Source organism: Lipotes vexillifer, unplaced genomic scaffold (genome assembly GCF_000442215.2).
Source record: "Lipotes vexillifer unplaced genomic scaffold, Lipotes_vexillifer_v1.1 scaffold1139, whole genome shotgun sequence".
In the NCBI taxonomy this organism is placed as follows: domain Eukaryota; kingdom Metazoa; phylum Chordata; class Mammalia; order Artiodactyla; family Lipotidae; genus Lipotes; species Lipotes vexillifer.
In genome coordinates this window covers 2,734,768-2,746,382 of record NW_006798273.1, presented here as the reverse complement: position 1 = coordinate 2,746,382, position 11,615 = coordinate 2,734,768, and the positions used below count along the sequence as shown (strand labels likewise).

At 35.4% G+C, this 11,615-nt stretch overlaps 1 protein-coding gene across 1 annotated transcript in view; it reads left to right on the top strand.

The window, feature by feature from the left end:
- Positions 1-11,615, top strand: part of ANAPC1 (anaphase promoting complex subunit 1) — a 101,513-nt gene that overhangs the window by 63,847 nt on the left and 26,051 nt on the right. The window contains exons 31-38 of the mRNA XM_007470217.1: positions 378-512; positions 683-765; positions 1,649-1,727; positions 2,408-2,482; positions 9,033-9,109; positions 9,654-9,744; positions 9,840-9,893; positions 10,748-10,941. Of these exons, the coding sequence (XP_007470279.1) occupies positions 378-512; positions 683-765; positions 1,649-1,727; positions 2,408-2,482; positions 9,033-9,109; positions 9,654-9,744; positions 9,840-9,893; positions 10,748-10,941 (788 nt within the window). The remainder of the gene's footprint in view (positions 1-377; positions 513-682; positions 766-1,648; positions 1,728-2,407; positions 2,483-9,032; positions 9,110-9,653; positions 9,745-9,839; positions 9,894-10,747; positions 10,942-11,615) is intronic.

Genomic DNA, 11,615 nt, shown 5'->3' with positions numbered 1-11,615 from the left:
AAGAGCGTTAAGCGTTCAGTAAGTTATTATTATGGTTATTGTTGCTGGACTAGTTCACAGGCACGATAATGAAAGGATTCAGGTGTTCATAGTTCAGGGTTCATTTACCTGCCTAATATTTTCTTTAACTGTTAATGCAGTTAACTGTATTTTGAAGCCTTTATGTATTTTATGAAATGAAAGTATTAACTTGCCTGTGTATGTATTATAATTTTTAATGTGAATTATTAACAGACTATTAACTCAAGAGATTTTAATTGATAAAAAACCCAGAAGACTGGCTTTGAAGTTAGTATATTGTTTTCTTTGTTATGGGTATGTGTTATGGATCTTATTCTGTAAAATTTCCTTTCCCTTGTCTGTTACTTCGTTTACAGCACGGCAGTAATTTGATAGGTATGTCTGATCTCAATGTGCCCGAGCAGCTTTATCAGTACATGGTTGGAGGCCATAGGCGCTTTCAAGCAGGGATGCACAGGGAGAAACATAAATCTCCAAGTTATCAAATCAAAGTAAGTCCAAATCAAGCAACAGATCAAACTTCTGGAAGCTAAGAAGTTAATTTGAAAATAGTGGTTTTCATACCAACATGTGTAAATATGTTAATTTTAAGCATAGGTTAGTATTCAGAAGAATTTTATAATAATTCAGAGCTCTTTTATACAAACTTTTCTTTCGATAGGAAGGAGATACCATAAATGTGGATGTAACTTGTCCAGGTGCCACTCTCGCTTTGGCCATGATCTACTTAAAAACCAATAACAGGTACTGCATCTCCTCACCCCATCCCTTGCCATGACCATGTGACTTCCTTTCTGACCTCAGTAGTAAAACTAAATTATCTTACTGTGTTTACCTCTCCTGTGCTAGATCAGCCTGATTTTAGTGCTCTCAGATACTACAAGTTATATAGAGTTTTATCTAGAAATAATACATTTGGTTATTTTAATGATACTTGATAATACAGTTGCCAGTTTCTATTCACTTTTATTTTATAGTTGATGTCACTGACAATCAAACAATGTCTAAATTCCTTTCATTAATTTTGCTTGTTGTTATGAGGCCTGGGTAAATCAGAAATACTTAGCATTATTATATTCCTGGTTACCATTCATAAAAATGGTTTCTGCTTAGTTCAAGAGCTTTCCTAATAGCTATTCTGTCTGCCTCCTCAAGCCCCGTAATTAGTGCTGACACTTGAAAGTAGATGTTTGGTGTTTATTCTTTTACATTTTGTATAGAAGAGTAAGTTGGGTTTTAAATCTTTTAATTTAAAAAACATTCTGAGATTAAAGAAAGTTTTCAATGTTGTAAATTCCTTTTTTAGACAAAGTGAATGTTTGCAAAATTAACAAAGTGGTTGAAAACAGGTTTATTCATCTACTTTTTGGATGAAAGTATATGACATTGCTTTCTTGGCACTGGAGGTGTTTCATTTAACAAAAGAGAGCTAAAAATATCTGCCCTTAGGAAACTTATAGTAAGAAATACATACATACTAAGTATTACGTTGGAGGACGTGAGGTACTATGGGAAAAAATAGGACAGTGGTTGGAGTGGAAAGAAAATTCTTGAAATCGGTCTTGTGGTCTTGATGCTCTTATTCTCTTCCTGAGCAATAACGCTTACTGGTATCCACCACCAACAGATCCATTGCAGATTGGCTCCGAGCTCCCGACACCATGTATTTGCTGGACTTTGTGAAGCCAGAATTTCTCTTACTTAGGGTATGGTACTTGGCAATTTGTAATTTCTGTTAACATGAGGAGTCTATAAAATTTCTCCACAAGGGAGCTTTACTGTTAATCCATCATGTGTATATATAATTGGTAGTGTTCTTTTGAAATTTCCCAAATATAACTGTAGGAATTGCCAGGAAAGACAGCCACCTTGATATATAATACTTGGAGTGACATTTTAACGTTAAGTAACAAGACACTGGGGCTTCATTACTACTTTATTTTACATTCTTTCATTATTATTAAGAATGCAATAATACTATTAAGGGTATAATTAGTTACAGTAACTGTTTGACATAAATTTGATTCAGATTTTCCCTTTTCTACAATGTTTATGCTTTTAGCATATGAAAGGCTTTAAATTATGTAGACAGATCTATGTATGATTCTTTTCTTTATGATTTTTCTTCTATGGAGCCAGTTTTAAAAACTCTCCAACTCCTCCAAACTTCAGTGATGATCAAGTCAACTTGAGATTTTTTGAGATAAATGTAAATTTTCTGTTTATTTTAATGAGTGGCTTAGGTTGATACTATATACTTTGTTTTTCAAAATTTTCATCAGTTGGGAGCTAATTCTTAAATTGTTCTATTAACAGTATTATCATTGTTACAAAATCTATTAACTTTGCCTGCTGTAATTAATTTTTCTGTATTGCATTTTTTAAGACGCTTGCTCGATGCCTGATTTTGTGGGATGATATTTTACCAAATTCCAAGTGGGTTGATAGCAACGTTCCTCAAGTACGTATGTATAATAAATATTATTATATCTTTAATCACATAAAATTATGATTTCCTGTGGGATTTTCTAAAACCTATAAAATACTTTTTCTTTTGAAGGCAATAGTGATGGTTATGATTACTATATTTCTTGAAAACGTAGGAACTGTCATTTTAAGATTGTATCTGAGCACAGACCACAGCCTTCCTTTTTCGGTTACAGAGCAATAGAAATGCTGATTTTTAAAAATTAAATGTATCAAAGAACTCTAAAAGAGTATTTTTGACATTTTTATCCTAAATAAGAATACATTTATCTAAAACTACTGTTATACTTTGTGACAATTTTTTATCTTGTATGTAAGAAGTTGTTTTAATTACTTTATGGCATGTTTACGCAATAAGCCAAATAGTTAAAAATAAACAGACTCTTTTGTAAAAACTCCAAATCAAATGTTGTAAGTATTGTAACTAAATATTGCCCTTTAATTAACTGTCCATGTCAATACCTTTTTATTTAGAAAATAAATCTGTTTATCCTTCAGAATGCTAGAGTGCTCCCTCCAATGTTTTAATGAGAAAATTTCAAAATAAAGGCTGAAAGAACTTTATACAAACACCCATACAACCAATTAGATTCTACAATTAATATTTTACTGTATAAACTTGTTTAATCACATATCTATCCATTTATCTCTTCCTCTATCCAACCCATTATTTTTTGATGAATTTCAAAGTTAGTTACAGATAATCATACACTTTTCCCTAAGTACTTCAGCATGTGTGTTATTAACTAGAATTCAGTATTTACCTCTTTTCTTTTCCTTTTAAGGTAAAATTTGTATATAATGAACTGCACAAATTTTAATTATACTATTTGATAGGATTCAACTAATGTATAAGTTCATGGAAACAAACCTTTATCAAAATGGCCAGAAGTTCCCTTCTCACTCAGTCTGTGCACTCACTCCCCATCCCCAAGACAGCCAATTTTCTGATTTTTTTCTCCATAATATATTACTTTGCCCGATATAGAACTTGATATTACTGGAATCACAATTATACCCTTTTGTATAAGACTTCTTTCACTCAGTATGATTTTGAGACACCATTGAGTATATGAGTAGTTCAACCTTTTTATTGTTAAGTAGTATCCCATTGTATGAATATACCCCAGTTTCTTTTTTCATTCTCTTCTGTTGGATGCCTGGGCTCGTTCCAGGTTTTGGTACCATAAATATTCTTATGCAGATATACATGTGGATTTATGTTTTAGTGTCTCTTTAGTAAATACTTAGGATTGGAATTACTGAGGCATAGAGTAGCAGTATGTTTAGTTTTATAAGGACTGGTAAACGTTTTTCCAAAGACGTTGCACCATTCTACTCTTGGACCAACAGTGTATGAGAATGCTGGCTGTTGCATGTCCTGCAGCTGCTGCACATCTTGCCAGTATTTGGTGGTGTTAGTCTTTTTAATTTTAGCTCTGTTGGTCAATATGTAATGATACCTTATTGTAGTTTCAATTTGCATGTTGAGAACGTTTTCATTTGCTTATTGCTTCATAATCTTTTTTTAATGAAATGTCTATTTATATCTTTTGCCCATTAAAAAAAAGTTTTGTATTGTTTATCTTTTTATTACTGAGATGCTAGAATTTTTTATATATTCTGGAAAGCTATCCTTTGTCAGATCAATGTTTTGCAAATATCCCTCCTTATCTGACTTGCCCGTTCATTTTCTTAGTACTATTTTTGATGAGTAGAAAATTTTAAAAATGTGATGATGTCTAATTTATCAACTTTCAATTTTATGGTTGTTTTTTGTGTCCTTTGGAAAAAATATTTGCCTAGCCTGAAGATTTATTTTTTTCTAAAAGCCCTAATGTTTTAGCTTTTATGTATAATTACATAATTCATCTCAAAGTAATTTTGTTGATGGTACGAGGATAAGGGTTAAGGTTTTCATTAAAAAAATATATAGATATTTAGTTGTGCCAACACTGTTTGTTAAAAACACCTTCTCCTTATTGTATTCCTGTGCCTCCTTTGTCAAAAATTAGATGACTCGTCTTCTTTTTGTTTTTTTAACATCTTTATTGGAGTATAACTGCTTTACAATGGTGTGTTAGTTTCTGCTTTATAACAAAGTGAATCAGCTACACATATACATATGTTCCCCTATCTCTTCCCTCTTGCGTCTCCCTCCCACCCTCCCTATCCCACCCCTCTAGGTAGTCACAAAGCACCGAGCTGATCTCCCTGTGCTATGCGGCTGCTTCCCACTAGCTATCTATTTTACGTTTGGTAGTGTATATATGAGATGACTGGTCTTTTATTCTTTTTCTGTCTTTTCTACAGATTGCAAGTTTCTATTGATTTCTCTTTCTGTTCATTTACTCTTCAGGCATTTTATTTTCCTATTAAGTACATGAAGTGAATTTTAAAATTACATTTACTGTACTTTTTAGTTTTTCCTTTTTTTTTAAAAATAATTTCTATTTTTTTTGATGAGATTTTCTGTGTTTTCACTCATTATGGGCATACTGTCCTTCTAGTTAGAAGAGCTGCTTTAAAATCCTTCTCTTCTAATGCCAACAGTGTGGTCATTTCAGGATTGTTTTCCATGGTCTTTTCTCCTGAGAATATGTTGCATTTCTTGTTCTTATGTTAAGTAATTTTGATTTGTATCTGGGACATTGTGCATGTTGTCTTTGAAGACTCTAGTTTCTGTTGTATTCCTCTAAAGAGTGTTGATACATATGTACATACATATCTCTGTGTGTGTATTTGTGTACACACACACACACAAATACATTTTGTTTTAAAGCAGGCAGTTAATTTACTTGTAATCAAATGTCAAACCGTGTCTCTTGTCTGCCGGTTCTAATTTTAGTTCAGTTCTTTTATCCTCTGGAGGCAGTCTGCCCTGATCACACATGGTTCATGGGTCAGGAAGACATTTAACTCCCAGCACATTTAGATGTCAGAGGTATCAGTTCCTTTTGGAAAGTAAATGTACACTGTAGGATGAAAACATACATTTTCTTCATTCAGCATATGTTTGTTGAACCTTTGCAAATGCAAGACACTATATTAAATTCTATGCTGCATTTAAGATGCATCTGACATGTAGACTGCCTTCGAGAAAACTTTATTTTACTAAATTTTGTTTACAAAGTGAAGTTAAACATGTACACAAGTAACTATTCTCAAATTGAAGGTGAAAATTCATGTCAGTTCTTTCTTTAAACTTTTGTGGAAATGTAGTCTTTGGACTTTTTTTTTTTGTGGTACGCGGGCCTCTCACTGCTGTGGCCTCTCCTGTTGCGGAGCACAGGCTCCGGACGTGCAGGCTCAGCGGCCATGGCTCACGGGCCCAGCCGCTCCGCAGCACGTGGGATCCTCCTGGACCGGGGCACGAACCCGTGTCCCTGGGATCCTCCTGGACCGGGGCACGAACCCGTGTCCCCTGCATTGGCAGGCGGACTCTCAACAACTGCGCCACCAGGGAAGCCCTGGACTTTTTTTTTTTTTTTAAATATTTATTTATTTATTTGGCTGTGCTGGGTCCTAGTTGTGGAACGTGGGATCTTCGTTGCAGCATGTGGAATCTTTAGTTGTGGCATGTGGTCTCTTACTTGCAACATGCGGGCACTTAGTTGTGGCATGTGGGCTCTTAGTTGCGACATGCGGGATCTAGTTCCCCGACCAGGGATCTAGTTCCCCTGCATTGGGAGCATGGAGTCTTAACCACTGGACCACCAGGGAAGTCTCTTGGACTTTTAATACAAAGTTATCTCTCTGATATTTATTTTACTTCAGACTTAATAATTTTAAATTTGGTCTTTATTACATCAAGGATACACAGTAGGACATATAATAAGTTCACAGTTCTGTTGGTTGATATTGCCTGTCACTCTCCACTTTCTCCTAGTTCTCGCCCACTCATCTCATTGATTCTGTAGCAGGGTCCCTTGTAGGGAGCAACTTAGCATCAAAGGTGGGATTAAAAAGGTCACTTTGTAAACTGCTTATTTGTTTGAATTTAAGGCATGTGTCAAATACAATAACTAGCATCTTCATAGCACGTTTTCCTTCATAAAAAGCTTTCCTCTACAGCCTAATGTTTTATGCGGTGTTGTGCTATAAATTGTTCAAGTATTGCCCCCATTGTATGGGTGGGAACGATGTACTACTTTTGATTATCTGTTTGGGTATCTGTTAGACCATGAACTTCTCAAGGCCAGCTACCGTGTCTTTTCCATCTTTCATTCCTAGCGACTCGCGCACAGTAGCTAGAGTTCAGTATGTCACTGTTACATTGAAAGAGGACAGACTGGTCCAAAACCATCCAGCTAGTAAGAGGTGGGGCAAAACTGAAACTAGCTATTAGGACTTCAGAGCTTGAGGTTTCTGTATAAGACTTTGTACAAAACAGGGCAGTTTGGTGGTCTTTTCTTGTTCGTTTCCTGTGTGCCTCAACCTGCCTTTAAGTGATTACATGTTTCCCTTTGATTACTCCTTATATTTCTTGCTATTTTTTAAACTTTAGGAGACCATGGAAAAGGTTACAAGGACTGGGTTGAAGTGTGCTCCCCACCCCCACAGCTGTGTATTTATTTAAAACAGGATTATTTTATGACATAATTGGACTGCATGCTTTCTTCTTTTATATATAAATTTATTTATTTATTAAAACAATTTTTTTTGGCTGCATTGGGTCTTCGTTGCTACGCATGGGCTTTCTCTAGTTGCGGGAGTGGGGGGCTACTCTTTTTTTTTTTAACATCTTTATTGGAGTAGAATTGCTATACAGTGGTGTGTTAGTTTCTGCCGTATAACAAAGTGAATCAGCTATACATATATATACATCCCCATATCTCCTCCCTCTTGCGTCTCCCTCCCACCCTCCCTATCCCCCCCTTCTCGTTGCAGTGCGCAGGCTTCTCATTGCTATGGCTTCTCTTGTGGTGGAGCACGGGTCTAGGCTCACAGGCTTCAGTAGTTGTGGCACGCAGGCTCAGTAGTTGTGGCGCACGGGTTTAGTTGCTCCACGGCATGTGGGATCTTCCCGGACCAGGGCTCGAACCCGTGTCCCCTGCAGGCGGATTCTTAACCACTCTGCCACCAGGGAAGTCCCCCCACAGTTATTTATAACCCAAGTTTTTAGTGATGTTTTAAAGTGGTTATGATCAAGTGTGGTCTTGTGATAGCGATGGTACAGATCTATAATAATGATAATAATGGAGCTAACACTTGCAAAGCATATGTGCCAAGCATTAATTTTAAGAGCTTTGAGTCGGTTAAGCCCTCTAATTCTCGGAGACACCTAGAAGGTAGGAAGTTGATTTTTGCTCATTTTTACAGATGTGGTCCCAGGGCTAGTGTGTGGCCCTGCTGGGATTAGAACCTAGGTCTTCAAGCTCCAGGCTACATGCTCTTTTGAAGACAAAAAGGAGCTTGTAATGTCTGCTGTCAAAATAGAAATATTCCATTCCTGTATGATATTGCTAATTTATATGAATGTTATAATCAGCTTATCCATGAATATATTAATTACTCACTTTGGAGTTATATCAGTTTTTCAGAATGTCGCTCAATTTCTGAGTAAATACATCCAAAATTGAAAATAAAGACAAGAGGAAGGAAGAAAGATGGAAGTAGTTATCAGCCTATATTACACAGCCAACATAGTTGCTTACCTCACTGAGATTATCAAAGCGACAAGGTATTTCAAGTTTTTTGATCTGGTGATATTCAGTATGTAGGAAGATTGTATCATAAGCGACTTCTGAGTACTTACTGATTTATTATGGAAAGCATCCTGAAATATTACTCCCCTGAACACTCTTCTAAGAAGAATTATAGGAATAAATCTTCAGAGTTTTACATCTATGTACTTGCATTCATAAGTTTAGAGAATATATAGCTTTATCTTTTTTATTTGTATTTAAGTGAAGAGAATCAAATCAGTTCTTGGTTGTTAAAGTTAGGTATTGTCTATATTTAAAAAAAAATAAATTCTTGTTCACACTTATACTAAAAGGAAAGGGATGTGTTTCTAAACAATAGTTACAGATTCACATATTGACAGTTTAGTTTAGCTTGTGTAATTAATCTGGTGACTAACCTCACCTTTGGTAGGTAGGTAGGCTTAATACTAGAAACATTCATGAGTAAGAAATATATGTCTCTGGTTAGAGTTCTCTGCACCTGCTTTTTTCCACTTTCCCTGCTGCTTCCCCTCACTCCTGCCCCAGCTCTGCTCTGTGGCCATCATCTTTGCATTTCAGTTCACTTGCATGAAACATTATTACTCTTTTATTGATTCAGAATATACTTAAGTCCTCCAGTTTATATTCGTTCAGTCCTATTCAGTTATTTGGCCCATCTTAGATTTGAAATTGGATTGCATTCAATGTGATTAAAATATAGGCCTTTGAATGAGATGGTTTGGTAAAGCTTATTTTATATAAATATGGCCATAAGCAATATGTTACTCTTCAAATTATTAAATACTTGTAACTTGAATGTTAATGTCCAAGTATTCTTGCCTTCTGTCTTGACAGATTATAAGAGAAAATAGTATCTCTCTCAGTGAAATCGAATTGCCGTGTTCAGAGGATTTGAATTTGGAAACTTTGTCGTAAGTCCTAAAACATGTAGTACAAATCAGCTACTCTAGCATCTGTCAGATAAATGAATTGGAATATACTGTGTAGGAGTAATACTGTCCTTGATTTGAGTAATTATTCTGAATCTCCCATGTTTCTAACCATTATTTACCAGATGTTCACAAGTTTGTTTTTCGTTTGGCTCTCTGAAGTAGAGTTCTTACCTTCAAAAAACGGTGTCTGAGTTTTAACTTGTACATATTCCTCTTTTATCCTTTCCATTAAAAAAAAATTGGCAGTGATTGTTAAAAATTATCTTCTTTTGCTGCATATGAAACAGTGCAGGCAAGAGGCCGACTTTATCAGCAAGAACCGCATGGTGCTTCCACTGAAGAAAACCGGACGGAAATCTGTCCAGTTGATTGAGTAGAGGCACAGTTGAGCATTCCCAGAAGAATATAAACTTGATAATTTAGAGAACAGGAATATTTATTATTTGTATCCCCAAATAATAGTAATAGTGAATTTTAAAGGAAGACAAGGACAGTATTTAAATTTCTTGTGATCTGTTTTCAGGCAGGCACATGTCTACATAATTGCAGGAGCTTGTTTGTCTCTGGGTTTTCGATTTGCTGGCTCAGAAAACTTATCAGCATTTAACTGTTTGGTAAGAAGTATCTTGGTTTACTGTGTTCTGTTTTCTTTTTTACAGAGTCTTAGTATGCTTCTTTTAACCTTAAATTTTTTCTTTTGTTTTTCCAGCATAAATTTGCAAAAGATTTTATGACTTATTTGTCCGCACCTAATGCTTCTGTAGTAAGTCTTTTTATGATGATTTTCCTTGGGAATAAAATTAAACTTGAAGAAAATTCACTGATAATTCGATTACTTATGTGTTGCCAAATATATGCACAGTTTTTGAATTTAGAATGGGAGATTTGAAGCTTTGGCTTATCTTTGTATTTTAGTTCTGGGATATTAGGTGAGAATGTGACTGTGCTTGAAGGTATCTAATTCTTGTGACAAGAAAATAAATAAGAAAAGCCATAACCTTCATGGATTGTCATACCTTGTGCCATGCTCAGTACTGAATCATGGTAACTGCGTTTTGAAAAAATTAGTACTTAGTAAAAATGCAGTTGCTTTTGAGGATTGCTGCTCTGATGATAGTAAGACTGCAAGATTTTATTTCCTGGTTAAAAAAACAGCAACCCATTTAATCAACATTATTTATATTAGAAAATTGGAAACATCAAAATATCTAAAAGTCAAAAAATGGACTGTGGTGTATCTACACTGTTATATAGAGGAGCTATCAAAATCATGTTCTGTAAGAATTTTTTATGAGTGAAGATTGCTCATAATAAAATAGATTAAAAAGCTTAAAAATGCTGTGTATAGTAATATCTCAGTACAGGGAAAGATTTGGAGAAAAAGAAAGCCAAAATGTTTACAGCTGTTAGTATTCCAAGTGATTGTTATTTCCTTTTGCTACTTTATTTTCTGAATTTTTAACATGGAACTTAAATTTCATAATCAGGGAAAGTATTTGTTTTTTCAGGTTTTTTAAAGTTGTGAACATTTGTAGTCTAATGCTGGCTGCTTTCGTTTTGATAATATAAAGAAAAGGTAGCACAGCGGTTATAGTATGTCACCTTCTGCGTCTCCAGACAGGTCCTTACAACTTGGAGACTTGCCTGAGTGTGGTGCTGCTGTCTCTCGCCATGGTGATGGCTGGCTCGGGGAACCTGAAGGTTTTGCAGCTTTGTCGCTTCTTGCACATGAAAACAGGTGGTGAAATGAACTATGGTTTCCACTTAGCCCATCACATGGCCCTTGGACTTCTGTTTTTGGGAGGAGGAAGGTAAATGAATATATATATATTTTCCTCAGTGAAAAGATCTCATGAGCAAGATCTCAAAGAGTGACTTATTTTGATTTTGAAGATGCATGAAAATTTTCAATTCTGACTAGCTATTAGCTTATCTCAGGGCATTATTACACTTAAAAAGGGCTTTTTCATAGTTTAACCACCAATTTATGCCCCACTTAGTAGAGTTACCATCCTCTCTCAAACACACTTGGCATCACTGCATTTCTCAGAAGAGTCTGTACTCAGTACTTCATTGCATCACCTCTTGTTCCCACTCATTAATGACTTTACTCTTCTACTAAATTGCTTTCTCATAATGGTCATGAACACTTTCAGTCACCAAATCCTATGAGATTGCCTTAGTTTTCAACTTTCTTGCTCTCTTCCCAGCATCTATCATTCCTGACCACCTCATCCCTTTATAAGACTTCCTTGGCTTTTAATGATCTGTTTTGAATAAAAATCCATACACAGTAAAGTGTGCAAATCATAGGAGCATGACTCAGTGAACTACCTACAGTATGAAAATCTGTTTGATATTATGTAGATCAAGATGTAACTGAGACAACCCATCTCCAACCCTGCTCTGTCCCTCCCAATTCACTGTTACTTTACTTCTGCCCAAAGATAACCGCTATTTAGCTTTCTAACACCTTTGACTGGTT